This window comes from Phyllopteryx taeniolatus, chromosome 7, assembly GCF_024500385.1.
Source record: "Phyllopteryx taeniolatus isolate TA_2022b chromosome 7, UOR_Ptae_1.2, whole genome shotgun sequence".
Classification (NCBI taxonomy): domain Eukaryota; kingdom Metazoa; phylum Chordata; class Actinopteri; order Syngnathiformes; family Syngnathidae; genus Phyllopteryx; species Phyllopteryx taeniolatus.
In genome coordinates this window covers 14,050,131-14,066,128 of record NC_084508.1, presented here as the reverse complement: position 1 = coordinate 14,066,128, position 15,998 = coordinate 14,050,131, and the positions used below count along the sequence as shown (strand labels likewise).

Sequence of the window (15,998 nt, the reverse complement as noted above, 5' to 3'; positions counted from 1 at the left end):
CAACGCAACCGGAAGCACATGCTCGTGCTCTTCCACTGTTGTCATCTGTGTCATGCCGCGGAAAAAGCCGTTTTTTCTTTGTTTTCTGTAAAAGTTAACGACGGGGGAAGAAAAGGAGAAAATGGCATCCACAGTGGCGATCCTCGCCGCCCACGCGGAACGCGAGGCCGACCGCTGCACGAGCGAGGAGGAGGAGAACCGTGGGGCCGAGGCGCCGTCGGAGGAGGAGGGCGTTCAACAGCAGGCGACGGGCCCCGCGGCAGCCGTAGGCCACAACCGGCTGTCCAAGCTGCCGCTCACCCGCATCAAGGCCTTGATGAAGACCGACCCAGACGTGTCCCTCGCCAGCCAGGAGTCTGTCTTCATCATCGCCAAAGCCACGGTAAAGCTCAAATAAACAAAACAGACCCAAGCGCTGGATATTCCTTGTGATTGTCGTGAGGCGATTCAGTCTCGCGATATTTAGCTGCTGCGGCGTGAAATATTTTGATTTCCCACGAGAATGTGCCTCATAATAATAATAATATAATCAATACTTTAAGTCTTATCAGTCAATTAACAACGAAAATCACCCCTGTGGATTGTGATTTATGACGGCCTTTTGTGTAAACTTCGCTTTCATTGGTTTAGCCCTATCAGATGTGATAATGAGATTTATTTATTTTTTGGTCAGCACTTTAAAAATATCATTAATCTACTTATTGTTGGCCACGAAAACGGGTTTGAATTCTAGACTAAACACTTTAAAGGTTCCCTTCCATCATTAATTTTATTTTTTTTAAATAATCTTTTATGTGTTTTAATTGGGTTTGCAAGATAATTTGGGTTGAAAATGCCCACAATGGGCACGGTGGCCGACTGGTTAGAGCGTCAGCCTCACAGTTCTGAGGACCCGGTTTCAATCCCCGGCCCCGCCTGTGTGGAGTTTGCATGTTCTCCCCGTGCCTGCGTGGGTTTTCTCCGGGCACTCCGGTTTCCTCCCACATCCCAAAAACATGCATTAATTGGAGACTCTAAATTGCCCGTAGGCATGACTGTGAGTGCGAATGGTTGTTTGTTTCTATGTGCCCTGCGATTGGCTGGCAACCAGTTCAGGGTGTACCCCGCCTCCTGCCCGATGACAGCTGGGATAGGCTCCAGCACGCCGGCGACCCGAGTGAGGAGAAGCGGCTCAGAAAATGGATGGATGGATGCCCACAATGTCCTTTTTCTAGCTATTCTAGTTAGCTTTTTCTGCCTGGCATTTGAGACAGCCCAATTTCTCATTAATATTTCCATCCATCCATTTTCTGTGTCGCTTTTGCTCACTTAAATAAACTTTGCTCTGATTGGGTTGCTGTTATTCTCAATATAAATAAGTAAAACAGCTTTGCTCTAAATGGTCCTTGGCTAAATCACGGTCTCTTAGGGCGGTCAAGCATTCATAGCGACGTGGCATTACCGTGTGTTACTGTCAATGTGAAACGCAATTCGCCAAAATATAAAGAAAATGGGATATTTTGAGGTTAGTCTCGTCCTCCGCTCCCATTCACTTCAACATTACCTTCATCTGTCATGCAAATTTGGGCGACAGTGAACGCACATTTCACTATATTCACTGTTGTATTGTTATAAAACACAACCCATGTATACTTGATTGACTGTATTTGTATGGCTTGGCGGCTGAGACTTGTTCGCTTAAAACCCGGATATGGATTTATTTATTTCTATTTTTTTTGACGGTGCTGTTTGTCCCACAGGAGTTGTTTGTCGAGATGATCGCCAAAGACGCCTTGGTATATGTGCAGCAAGGCAAGAGAAAAACATTGCAAAGAAAAGACCTGGGTAAGTGGACAAAAAGGAACTATACGTGATAATATTTTCCCTCAGCACTATTAGGTACACCTACATGATTGAACGAGAGCTTTATAAAAGCGGAATATTTGATACAGCTCTTGTATTGGATTATATTAAATTGTGCAGGTGTACCTAATGAAGTCTCGTGTGAGGGTAACATAAATTATACTGAAGTTGTTGTTGTTCTACAGACAACGCAATTGAGGCCATAGATGAATTTGCATTTCTGGAAGGTGAGCTTCTTTATTAATTTCTTTCTTTCTGGGCATCATACACTTATCCTTTGATAATTTCAAGTGGAACACACCACAGCACCACTCCTCCAGACAGCAATATTCTTTTAATATCAAAAATGGGATTTCAGTCTAAAAATCCTTCAAAAAAATAAATAAATAAATATTGATTTAGTTTTTACCATGGTAAATTACAGATGTGTAGTCAAATGTCCATCCCTACACATCATTTTTGAAAGTGAGTAATATGGCTGATCTCTAATTGAGTTGTTAATTATTGTTTTTTTTTATTTTCTTTACAGGTACGTTAGATTAAATTGTGCCGCAAATCAAAACCATCCAGTCAAACCTTTTTATCTTTATAGACGTAAAACAAAGTAAATACATCTCTGCTATGTTTCTGTTTTTTTTCACAATTTGGATATTTATGTCTGGTTTTCTACAGTGTGTCTTCGATGGTAATATGTCATTCTTTACATACATCTTTACGTGTGGCCATTGCAAGTGTACATTTATTTGTAAATATTGGTGAAATGTTGCTATTCGGTGAAATAAATATAAGTTCCAGACAACTTGTTTTGTTCAGAATGAGTTATTGGTATGCTTTTATGTATAAAAATATTGCAATTTCATGGAATATTGCATAACGTTTTCAGCATTTTTCATGTGATGTACTGTTGCTCACACACACCCTTGTGCAAATTTAGTTTGGACAATTTGTAGAGTTTTTATAATACCAAGTAAGATCTTAACTCCAACTGGAAAAGAGAGCTTCATATTTATCACATAGTACTATCATGTTAGTGTTGTCATTCATTTTCAATCACTTATACCACACTATTTAAGGTCACGTGAACAAGAGTCTATCCAAGCAGCGTACACCCAGTCATTCAATGTAGCACTATTTTGGTAATATGCTTACTTTAGTAGGAAACCACTGTGAATTGATGATTAATGTATTTATGTTACGTAAACTCCACAAGTGTTTAACAATTTAACATGCAGTCAGGTGACCATGTCGAAGTGATCGCTGTCCAAGGTGCTGACTGCGTGTCTTTGTATCAGATTGCTTTTACATATGGATATTTAAACCTAGTCCCTTAACATATTCAGTTGGTTTACCCAAAAAAACAAATAAAAATAATAATGTTGGCCAAGTGTGACTAGACCCAGAAATTGAGCTGCGACAGGATGAGGTCTGCCTACCAATCAATATACAGTGCTACCTTGACTTACAAGTGCCCCAACTCATGAGTTTTTCAAGTTTCCAGTTTCTTTTGCTTTGTGTTGCAAGCCAAAATTTCAGTTATGAGCGTACTTCAGATATGTCACCACTTGGGTGAAGTGGGGGAAAAAATTGAATTCAGGTGCTGTAATGTCCTCGCATGTGGCAAGGACAGCTACAGTTGCCAATGCACTTTTCGCCATTTATGGAACGGGACAGATGGTCAAACACACAAATACAAAATGAAAATACTCACAAGGAGTTGCTGTAGACCACAACTCACACGCAGCCACTCACATCCAGGCTAACCGGCAAAGGAGGGCCAACCTGTCTTGTGACTTTCGGCTTGCCCCAATGTATAATAATTACACTTTATAAAAACTGTTTTTCTTTATAGTCTCTTATGTTTTTGTACAATGCAGTTCTATTTTTCTTTATTAAAAACGTAACAAAAAATTGTGGTGTTTTGGGGTGTACTGGAATGGATTAATTGTGTTTCAATTCATTTCAATGGGGAAAGTTGCTATGATATAGGGGTAAACTGAGTTACAATCCTGATCACAGAATAAATTTACATTTGAAGTCGACGTGTTAATTCCAGCTGTACCTACACATAACCACAGGGTGTCAGTGTCTCTGCAAATACCGTCCTGTTCCAAAAGGTTGAGTTGTTTTACTTAATTTTAGTTTTATTATACAGTGGCTCGCTTCGCCACACAGTTAAAGGAAAAAAATAATGAAGTGCTGAATTTTGTCCCACATTGTGGAGGTATTTTACACACACACACATGGAATGTCTGGGATCTCTGTGTGTTGTTCTTGCTGACCGCATTCATGAAACACGTACAAAATGCTCTCGTTCACACTGGAAGTACAGTCAAGCCCCCGCAAGTTGTTGCACTACGAATTTTCCAAATAAATGTCTGAGTGTATTTTAGCTGATTTTCTGGGTTTAGTGTTTCGGCCGGCGATGAAACAGAACTGTGAGAATCACAGATGTTTGGTTCTAAGAGTGCACCAGTCTACTCCCTACAGAGGAATGTTTTACTGACACAGACACACAGACAAAAACACACAAGCTCATGTTGAAGGATTGGACATTTTTATTTCCACAGTCAAGAAAGACATTCTATTAAGGCAGTCTCAGGTGAGAAGAAAATCTAAAGACTCTCAATGAATGAAAGCATTGAGGAATGGTTGGCCAAATGGTCACTTTTATTTTCATAAACCAGCACTCTCCAAAGAATGAGAGCCACCCACACTGGATAAAATATATATGAAAAGTCATTACAAGAATAATGTTAATAATGTTTTGTCTCATAATATTGCGTGATTGAATATTATTGTTTACTCCAAAAATGTAACCTGTTCCCCTAGTGTAACTTTATTCTCATAAAAAAAATAATTCGGAGGAAAAAACTGTTTTTATTTATATTGTGAAATTTTCTTAAAAACACAGTGTTAAAATGATGTGAATTTTATTTTGAAAAATCAAGAAAAATATTACAATGCGTTGTGTTAAATATTCTCGTAAAAAATAGTACAATTAAGACAATAAACCTGCCATAAAAACATACTACCAAATATTTTTTTGGGGGGCTTTAGAAGTTCATAGGAGGGGCTTTAGCCATCCTAAAATAAAACCTAGTGACGCCCCTGCTGCCAAAGTAGCGGAAACTGAAAGATCCTTAAACTAAATGTAAAGCAAACGCTTGTACAGGATTTGAACCCAGGACCTCGTAACCTACATTAGAATCATACCTCTTGCAAACAAGCTACATGTAGCAAGCTATTTTTGTCACCAGAGACCTGTTTACTCTCCCAAAAGCTGAACTGTAAAAGCATTTACAACATTAGCGGGACCACACCCAAAGCAAGTATTGTACCTCTCAGTCGACCAATGAGTAACTGCTTACATGCTAATTTCACAAACTTAGCTCTTTTCACTCTCTATCTATAAACAGACAACCATTTGCACTCACATTGACACCTACAGGCACTTTAGAGTCTTCAATCAACCTACCATGCATGTTTTGGGGATATGAGAGGAACCGGTGCAGAGGCTTTCACTTAATTGCCAAAGGAGTGGTAACTGCAAAAAATGAAAGGCGTGGTCTTCAACACCAACCTCACCTTCAAGAGCATCAAGATCACAAAAACAGCTGAAACCCTAATCCATGCTTTCGTCATATCAAGACTTGACTACTGTAATAGCATCCTGTTTGGCTCATCCAGCAAACTTTTCAATGAAGATCAGTATATCCAGCTCATGTGCCCGCCTCTGTCCTCCATTAATTCTACTGGCTCCCGATTCCACAATGCGTCCAGTTCAAAGCCCTTCTGTTCACTCACAAAGCCCTCCGTAACCAGGCCCCCTATCTTTCCGATCTCCTACACCAATTTCTCCACTACGCCGGACCAGGCATCGTACCTGACGTGACAGAGCCTTCTCTGCACCTCTGGAATCATCTCTCAAAACGCCTACTCAGATCTCTCCACCTTCAAATCTCAACTAAAAACCCACCTCTTCTGAATTGTTTTTAACGTGTAAATCTGTCATGTTTTATTCCTGTTTTTATTGTTTTTTTAAATGTTATTATTTTATTATTTGTAAAGCATCTTTGAGTGCCCTTTAAAAACGATCCATAAAATAAAGGTATTATTATAACTGCCAAAGGAGTTGAAACCCTTGGCAAAAGATCCTTCAGGTATGTGTTAAACTACAGTTCATGAAGAACCCACGATCGCCTACACTGAAAGCAAGAACGATAACCTTGTTTATCTGTTTACATGCTAGCCTAACCAGTGCAGATGAAGACTAACATGAAACTGCTAAAGAAGTGCAAAGATACATCAACTGTTAAATGAGGGCTCGTCCGGGATTTGAACCCGGGACCACTCACACCCGAAGCGAGAATCATACCCCTAGACCAACGAGCCACGGTTGTCTTGTAACATGCTAGTTCTACTGGTGCAGGCACTTTCACTGAACAGCGCATTGAACTCATTCTGAAGGCAGACGGTCCAACTGCTCTTCTCAGACAGCATCTGAGCACACATTGCAACATGGACTGTGAGGACAATCGTTTATTTACATTTCAGTGCAACATACAATGCTTTTGACCATCCCTGCTTCTCTTCACGTTTCCTTCTGTTATGTATAGTGTCCACTTATGACATACTGTGAATCCCTCTGAACATACATTTATTCAGCAATCAGTTTTTATTGATTTTGACAGTAGTGTATACAGGCAAGTCTGAATTTAGAGTTGCAGGCTTTCAGTGTACAGTAGTACCACCTTGTACCACAAAATGCCAGGTAGTACTACTGGAACAGATGCAGCACAATGAAGAGCAAGAGGAAGAAGCAGAGAAGGTGCCCTACTAAGCTTCAGTGTGTGCTTATGTGGTGCTGCTCCATGTGTGTTAAAGGAGACATATTTTGCCAAACCAACTTTTTATAGTATTTGGGATGTAATATTGTCTCTACGGTGCCCCAGTAAATATGAATAAAATCGAATTGTTTGAAAGGTTTATAATTACTGTAACATTGATACTCGTTTCGATTAGCCCAACTATGATGTTTTGAATTATTGGGCTGCTTTTTCGTGCCCACATTCCTGAGTTCCAGATGTTTTTTTCTGCTGAGGGGCCTGAAATCAGGTCAATTGAATTTCTTGAGCTTATCTACGTCGCTAGCGAAGATCTCCACCTTCCCTTTCCGCTCCCGAGCCAGCGCTGTCACCATAATGAACGTGTGGTCTCACAAGTGGCTCTTCTATGGGGGAAACCAATCAGAGGAAACGGGGCGGTCATAGCCAAATATGGACAATGCGGATACAAAACTGGGTCAAACAGAAGTAGCTGTCAGACACTCATATGACTGTTTTTTTTTTTAATGAAATTGACACTTTTATACTAAGTCCGTGTTAGCGAGTCATTCTATGGAGGTCTAAATAGCCAAAATAAAGGACTTTTAAATTAGCAGTTGTTTGAAAGGTTTATAATTAAGACAGATTTTTTCTACAATATTATTTTATTGTAACTTTATTGTCAGAAGATTATCACTTTAGTGCAAAAATATAAAATACAAAATAATTATCATAAGATTATGAATTGGTCTTGTATTATTTTGGGGGGGGAAATACATGTTTATTTTCTTTTTATAAATACTTTTTTTCTGTTCTTGTATAATAACAGCTTTTCTGAAAATAACTTCTACTTCAACTTTTACTATGTACGTTCTTCACAATAAATAATTCTTCAAAATATTTTCTTGAAAAAAAGTAAACATTTAAATTTAAAAATATTTTTATGTCTTGAAACATAAATTCATGACAAATATTTCTTTCTAAAAAGAAAAATGTCATTCTTAGAATAACAATACATTCATCCTACAAAAAAAACTATACATATTTTTTTAAACGAAGCTCCAGTTTATTTTTTCTTTCCTAATGCTCAGCTCAGGTGAATGAACCTGATTGATTGAAAGTACAACCATCACTAATCAGGACACAGGTGTTGGACATTTGACCTCCACTGTGATTGGTGGTCAGAGCTTCTCAGCCTGGTTAAAGTCTGTATGCGTCTGATCGGATATGTGCTGTTTCCAGTTCTTTGTTGTCATCATGATGACTCACCTATTTGCGGTTCTGCGCTGGTGTGCTGCAGCGCTTCCTGTCCTCCTTGCGGTGCCATCTTTGCCGGCAGTCACCTGTGACAAGGAAAGCGTGGCGGTGGCTGCGAGCCTCGGTGTCCAACATATCAATAGAAAGCATGAGCATGGATTCAGGTTCAAGCTGTAGGAGGTCCAGAGCAGCAAGTATCAATAGGTTGGCACTTTTCAAGCTTACATGTGAGCTAGTTGTGTTTTTTTTTTTTTTTTTTTTTTTTTTGGGGGGAGGGGGTTGCATTTTCTTTAGTGGAAAAGCGTTTCTTAATTCTGAAGTATGGTTTTGTTTGGAACTGTAGCATGAAAGCTGAAGCATAATTGTTCTGCTCAACTTCTCCCACCCCCTTCACCTAACACTATACTGTGGCAGGCCCAGTTGGGAAAGCACCCTCAAATGTCTCCTCCTTTCATAGCTTTTTAACACTTGTTTTATAACCAGGAAGTCTACATAAGGCCAGCAAGGATTAATTCTGGGGAGTGGGTTGTTTGTGGTAGAACATTAACAATTTTGAAAAGTTTGGCTGTCTGTTCCTCCATCCAGGTATCAGGAGGTTGCCACATAGATGTGAATGTGAAGCTGGTGCAGACCAAATGTCACTTCACCAACCCCAAACCTGATGACCAATGTGAGCTGTGGCGACGGGATGAACGGGTAAATATGAATTTGGTTCTGAAAGATTATAGCTGCTTATGTAGGTGACGTGCTGTTGTCATTTGTTTAGGGTGCAGTGGCCACATGCAGCATTGAATTTTGGGTGATGTGGGGTGTGGCCAAAGTCACCAGACATGACTGCACCACCAGACCAGGTCACAACTCACAACAGCTCTTTGTCATGTTTCTTTGCCTTTCTGAAACAAAATGCAGTGGAACCTCAGTTGACAAACTTTATTTGTTCTGAGACTCCATTCATGAACTGAAGCATGAATTCCCTTTTGAAATAAATGGACAGTAGATTTGAGATAAATTGCATATTTTTGCCATCAGTTAATTTTTAAAAATTGTACAGTTTGGCTTCCTTCTATAACTAATCACAAACAGATTTCACTTTCTTTGGTGGCAAACTGAGTACTAATTTAGAGCAAAATAACTTCGAAGAGGTTCCTTTTTAATACAAATGGTCTATTTTAAAATGTAACTATTTTTTGGGGGGATGTTGAACAAATGCACCTTTTTGTTATGACAGTCCAACAGGATCTTGACTTGGTTTTTCAAAGTTCCCCCAACAAGCTGTTTTTTTCTTTTTTTTCCCCCCCTTTAACTCAAAATGTAATTTCTTGACATAAAACCCATGTTCTTTACTTTATGGTAACATGCCACCTGTGTGCAGACCTTTCCAATGAGGAGCTGGTGACAATTTGTCCCTGTTGTTGCCTCTGGATGACGTGACAGTTGTGAAGGCAGTGCATGATGCTGTGGTCAAGTTCAACCGGGAGCGCAAACACGAGAACTACTTCACCCTGATAGAAGTGGCTCACGTGACAATGGGGGTGATGACAGTTTTTCGCCGGTTTTCCTTGCTCCATCACATCCTTTAACACTTATCCTTCCTGTCTCAGTCCGTTGCAACCATCGGCACGATTACCTCGCTCATGTTTGCCCTGGTTGAGACCGCATGTCCCAGAGGTGCCACGAATGCTTTTGTGGCCTGCATGCCTCACTGTCCAGACAGAGCTGTGAGTTGACTTTCATGCTAATGGATGGTCAAAGATGAACTCATCCGAACAAAAATGGCTGTTTTGGTTCTTAACTTGACTTTTTCTATTTAAGCATCACGCCTTTTGTCAAACCTTCTATTACAACTTGTACAGACAAGTGGGAGAACTTGAGTGTGAATTATATCTACCAAAAGTAAGGCCACAAAAGTGCTACTTCTACTTGTACACAGAGCGCCTCATTGTTCACCTTTTTGTTCTCGACAGAATCCAGGCCCCCATCCGACTGATGTGCCACAGCCTGTGTGCAAGCCGTTGTTCCACCAAAGTCCAGAAGCTTGTGTTTGCAAGGCGCGGCTGAACTACCCCGATCAGACGCTCCACCACATTTGTCCATTCCCGCTTAAGTGATGTCAGTGCTTGTCAACTCATTGTAATAAAAAGTACTTTGCTTTCACTTCTCTGTGGGTTGGGCATTGTTTGAATTTGAGGGATTCTGGTTCCAAATGATTCTCTATACTTTGCTGGGTCAAAGGTTTGCCTTTAAATAAAGGCTGTCCAAATAACGAACATTTTAGCAGCATAGACTAAAATGAGCATTTGACTCTTTAAGAGTCTCTATGAGCTAAAAGGCAGTATGTGGAACTAACTCTGACATTCATTAACTGCTGTTTTATCACAAATGGTTATGTGCAAGTTTTAAGTTTGTAGGCTTATTTTGAAGGGTATGCCCAAGAGCTCAGCATTTTGGCACAAAGTAACTTTTTTTTTTTTTTTTTGTCTTTTTAATTTTCTTATGTAAATGGATGGAATTATTTTCCTTGGTCCACTGAGGTTAGTGGTGATACTGTGAGATGTTATGAATGTTGTCCAAATTCATTGTAAAGTTGCTATGGTGAAGTTTTAGCTCAAGTGTTTTTTTTTTTTTATTGGCTATTGTGTTGGTCTGAAGACAAACTAAAAACCAAAAGTGCAACCAACCATTTTTCCCGTTAGCGATCTCAATGTTGGCATAGATGTATTTTGTTTCACTCACCCAATTGACAGTTCACTGACGCTCTGTGAAAGCTTCCTTTGCACAATATAATATTCCAAATGTTGCACTGAGATGACTGGCTATTAATCAAGTTAACATGTTCGCCGCCGTTGGGCACAAGCACATCTTCGTGTGCGTTGGTTTTTGCCACACTCTTCTTTGGGGTCTTCATCCCTGCTGCTCTTCACGTTTCCTTCTCATGTATAGCCTCCCCTTCTAACATACTGTGAAACAGACATTTATTCAGCAATCAGTTTTTATTGATTTTGACAGTACTGTATACAGGCAAGTCTGAATTTAGAATTGCAGGCTTTCAGTGTACAGTCGTACTACCTTGTACCACAACATGCCAGGTAGGATTACTGGAACAGATGGAGCACAATGAAGACCAAGAAGAAGAAGCAGAGAAGGTGCCCTACTGAGCTTCAGTACTTGTCGTCCTCACAGAGCAAGGAGAATAAATACCATATTGTTGAATGCTCTGTTAGTATGTGGTGCTGCGCCATGTGTGTTAAAGGAGACATATTTTGCCAAGCCAACCTTTACTACTATTTTGGCAGAGGTGGGTAGTGTACCCAATTATTGTACTCAAGTAAGAGTACTGTTACATTTGAATAATATGACTCAACTAAAAGTAAAAAGAAGACATTCAAATATTTACTTGAGAACAAAAATACTCAATGAAAAAACTACTTTACTACTATCCATCCATCCATCCATTTTCTGAGCCGCTTCTCCTCACTAGGGTCACGGGCGTGCTGGAGCCTATCCCAGCTGTCATCGGGCAGGAGGCAGGGTACACCCAGAACTGGTTGCCAGCCAATCGCAGGGCTCATAGAAACAAACAACCATTCACACTCACAGTCATGCCTACGGGCAATTTAGAGTCTCCAATTAATGCATGTTTTTGGGATGTGGGAGGAAACCGGAGTGCCCGGAGAAAACCCATGCAGGCACGGGGAGAACATGCAAACTCCACACAGGCGGGGCCGGGGATTGAACCCGGGTCCTCAGAACTGTGAGGCTGACGCTCTAACCAGTCGTCCACCGTGCCGCCTACTTTACTACTAGTTAAGGGTAACTCGTGAGTAACTTTTTTTTTTTTTTTAAATCAGAGCATGAACATCAAATAAACTAAAAAAAAATATATATATATGGGAGTCGACACACACCTGCCACCATTTAAGTTTTTAACTGCTCCAAGACCAACAACAATTGGGCCCTACAGAAACATCCATCCATCCATCCATTTTCTGAGCCGCTTATCCTCACAAGGGTCGCGGGAGTGCTGGAGCCTATCCCAGCTATCATCGGGCAGGAGGCGGGGTACACCCTGAACTGGTTGCCAGCCAATCGCAGGGCACATACATACAAACAAACAACCATCCGCACTCACATTCACACCTTCGGGCAATTGAGATTCTTCAATTAACCTACCATGCATGTTTTTGGGATGTGGGAGGAAACCGGAGTGCCCGGAGAAAACCCACGCAGGCATGGAAATTCCACACAGTTGGGGCCGGGGATTGAATCCCGGTCCTCAGAACTGTGAGGCAGATGTGCTAACCAGTCGTCCGCAGTGTAGAGTACCGTGAAAATGTTTTGGCCCCCTTCTCAAATATATATATATATATATATATATATATATATATATATATATTTTTTTTTTTTTTCTTTTTATAAATACTTTTTTTTCTCATTTGTATAAGATGATTCTCATAAAATTACAGCTTTTCTTTATACTATGTACTTTCTCCAAAACATTTTCTTGAAAATAAAAATAAAAATAGTTTCTTGGAGATTAGTTTTTTGTTTTGAAACAGAAAGTCATGACACATAATTTTTCTAAACTTAAAAATATCATTCTTAAAATAACAATATGTTTTTCATAAAGTACATCATTTTTTCTAAAAAAATTAAATAAATATTTTCCTACAAAAAAATACATATTTGTAAACTGATACTGCAGTTTTTTTTGTTTTGTTTTTTGCAAAAGCTCAGCTGAGGTGAATGAACCTGATTGATTGAAAGTACATCCACCACTAATTAGGACACAGGTGTTGGGCATTTCTCCTCCACTGTGATTTGCCGTCAGAGATCCTTAGCGTGGTTAAAGTCTGTTTGCGTCTGGTCTGAGGTGTGCTGTTTCCAGTTCTTTGTTGTCATCATGATGACTTACCTATTTGGGGTTCTGCTCTGGTGCGCTGCAGCTCTTCCTGGCCTCCTTGCGGCGCTACCTTTGCCGGCAGTCACCTGTGACAAGGAAAGCGTGGCGGCGGCTGCGAGCCTCGGTGTCCAACACATCAATAGAAAGCGGGAGCATGGATTCAGGTTCAAGCTGCAAGAGGTCCAGGGCAGCAAATATCAACAGGTTGGTACTTTTTCCAGTTTTCATACAAGCTAGTTGGATTTTTTTAAAATTTATTATATGTTTTTTTTTGCTTGGAAAAAATGGTAGCATAAAAGCCAAAGCATGATGGGTTCTGCTCTACTTGGTGTGTGTGGGGGTTTCCCCTGACTCTCTCTCCATGACCTCACACTGCACTTTGGCAGTCTCTGTTTGGAAAGCACCCTCAAATGTCTCCTTTTTGTAGCTTTATAAAATGGGGAAAGGGGGGGGCTGTTGTGGCAGAGCATTCATTTGAAAAGTTTGGATACTGTCTGTTCCTCCATCCAGGTATCAGGAGGTTGCCACATAGATGTGAATGTGAAGCTGGTGCAGACCAAATGTCACTTCACCAACCCCAAACCCGATGACCAATGTGAGCTGTGGCGACGGGATGAACGGGTAAATATGAATTTGGTCCCGAAAGATTACAGCTGCTCATGTAGGTGACATGCTAAGTGTGCTGTTGTTTCTTGTTTAGGGTGCAGTGGCCACCTGCAGCATTGAATTTTGGGTGATGTGGGGCGTGGCCAAAGTCATCAGACACGACTGCACTACCAGACCAGGTCACAACTGCTTTGTCACATTTCTTTGCCTTTCTGAAACAAAAATGTTGTGGAACCTCAGTTAAAACTTTTTGTTCTGAAACTCTGCATTTCCTTTTGAAATGGATTAAATGTAGAATATGGAAGGTAGGTTTGGGATAAAGATTGCAAATGCTTTTTTTCTATGTTACTTGTACAGTTTAGCTTGATATTATACTATATCTATTTTTTTGGAGCAAAATAACATTTTGAAGATGTTGTAGTACAAATTTAAATTTTATTCCTCCCTCCTCCTGCATGCTAAACAAATGCACCTTTATTGTGACACTAAAACAGGCTTGATTCTTCAAAGTTCCCCCAACAATCTGAAGTCACTTTTTTTTTTTTTTTTTTTTTTTTTTATAACTTAAAATGTAACCTCTTTTTATAAAATCCATGCTTTTTACTTTTGGTAATGTGTGCAGAACTTGCCAATGAGGAGCTGGTGACAATTTGTCCCTCTTGCCCCAAGTTGTTGCCGCTGGATGACCCAGCAGCTGTGAAGGCTGTGCATGACTCTGTGGTCCAGTTCAACCAGGAGGGCAAACACGAGAACTTCTTTACCCTGATGGAAGTGGCTCACGTGACAATGGAGGTAATGAGTTTTTCGCCGGTTTTCCTTGCTCAGTCATGTCCTTTAACACCACATTATCCTCCCTGTCTCAGTCCGTTGAAACCATCGGCACGATTACCTCGCTCATGTTTGCCCTGGTTGAGACCACGTGTCCCAGAGGTGCCAGGAATACTTTTGTGGCCTGCACGCCTCGTTGTCCGGACAGAGCTGTGAGTTGACTTTCATACTAATGCATGGTCAAAAATGAACACAAATGGCTGTTTTGATTTTTAACTGGACTCTCTTTTTTTAAAAGCATCATGCCTTTTGTCAAACATCCTATTACAACTTGCACAGACAAGTGGGAAAACTTGAGTGTGAATTATATAGCCCAAAAGTAAGTCCACCAAAGTGCTACTTCTAATTGTACACAGAGCACCTCATTGTTTACCTTTTTGCTCTCCACAGAATCCAGGCCCCTATCCGACTGACGTGCCACAGCCCGTGTGCAGGCCGTTGTTCCACCAAAGTCCAGAAGCTTGTGCTTGCAAGGCGCGGCTGAACTACCCCAATAAGGCTATCCACCACATTTGTCCATTCCCGCTTAAGTGATGTCATTGCTTGTCAACTATTGTAATAAAAAATGGAAAGTACTTTGCTTCCCCTTATCTGTAGGGTTGAGTTTTTTTTTTTTTTTTTTTTTTTTTTTTTTTTTTTTTTTTTTTTTTTTTTTTTTTTTTAAATTTGAGTGATTTCCGGTTCCAATCTATTGATTCCCTATTTTTCTTGGTAGCTTGCAGCATAGACTAAAATGAACATTTGATTCGGTGTTCTCTAGAATAGTATTAATATCAAGCATACAAACTCAAAGGCTGTGTGGGACTAACCCACTTAATTATTTTCAGCTAAGTTAAATATGGCATTAAAATCATTGAGTTTTAAGCTTCTAGGCTTATTTTGAAGGCTATGCACTGGAATGTGGCATTTTGTCAAGTAACTTCACATGGCTTTTTATTTTTTTTAACTGATGGAACCAAATGCTTTCAAACTGATTCCATTCCTTACCCACTGAGGTTTGTGATGCTGTGAGACATTTGTGAATTTTGTCCAAATTCATTGTGATGTAAAGTTTTAGCTCAATTTGAAGTTTTTTTTTTTTTTTTATAAAAAAAAAAAACTATCCCTTCCTGTCATCAGCTCCTCAGAATCATCTTTATTTGCCAAGTATGTCCAAAAAACACAATGACTTTGTCCTGGTAGTTGGAGCTGCTCTAGTATGACAACAGACAGAACACTTTTGAAACAAAGCCATTGACCAAAAACAGTCACTGAGCAATAAAGGGTTGCTAGTTATCTGGTAACTAGCAACCCTAGCAAAGGTAGCGGGCCTTGCTACCTTTGTGATTGGTTGTCAGAGATAAACTTTTTTTCTTAATAGAGCGTCAGCCTCACAGTTCTGAGGACCGGGGTTCAATCCCTGGCCCCGCCTGTATGGAGTTTGCATGTTCTCCCCGTGCCTGCATGGGGTTTCTCTGGGCACTCCGGTTTCCTCCCACATCCCAAAAACATGCATTAATTGAAGACTCTAAATTGCCCGTAGGTGTGACTGTGAGTGCGAATGGTTGTTTGTATGTGCCCTGTGATTGGCTGGCAACCAGTTCAGGGTGTACCCCGCCTCCTGCCCGATGACAGCTGGGATAGGCTCCAGCACGACCCTGAGGAGAAGCGGCTCAGAAAATGGATGGATGGATTAATTTAATGCAACTTTATTGTCAGAGATTACAAATTTGTGGTTGTAAAATATCAAATTCATAATTATC

General features: G+C 40.3%; 2 protein-coding genes and 1 non-coding gene across 3 annotated transcripts; 2 read left to right on the top strand and 1 right to left on the bottom strand.

Annotated features, from left to right (window-relative positions):
• The first annotated feature begins 111 nt into the window (after positions 1–111).
• pole4 (polymerase (DNA-directed), epsilon 4, accessory subunit) lies at positions 112–10,076 on the top strand. Its single transcript, XM_061778961.1, is given in 11 exon segments — positions 112–382; positions 1,740–1,824; positions 2,028–2,069; positions 7,966–8,126; positions 8,508–8,618; positions 8,689–8,773; positions 9,295–9,327; positions 9,330–9,454; positions 9,524–9,640; positions 9,735–9,815; positions 9,887–10,076. Coding segments are annotated over 11 exon segments (1,245 nt in total). The 5' UTR covers positions 112–121; the 3' UTR covers positions 10,031–10,076.
• Positions 6,163–6,234, bottom strand: trnap-cgg (transfer RNA proline (anticodon CGG)). The gene has a single exon. It is a non-coding gene; the product is annotated as a tRNA-Pro (tRNA).
• Positions 10,077–12,733: 2,657 nt separating the features above from the next.
• Positions 12,734–14,831, top strand: LOC133480851 (alpha-2-HS-glycoprotein-like). The gene is made up of 7 exons (XM_061779519.1): positions 12,734–13,026; positions 13,333–13,443; positions 13,523–13,607; positions 14,051–14,220; positions 14,292–14,408; positions 14,495–14,575; positions 14,647–14,831. Exons 1-7 carry the CDS (start codon positions 12,823–12,825, stop codon positions 14,788–14,790), a joined length of 912 nt encoding a protein of 303 aa, XP_061635503.1. The 5' UTR covers positions 12,734–12,822; the 3' UTR covers positions 14,791–14,831.
• Positions 14,832–15,998: the final 1,167 nt, after the last annotated feature.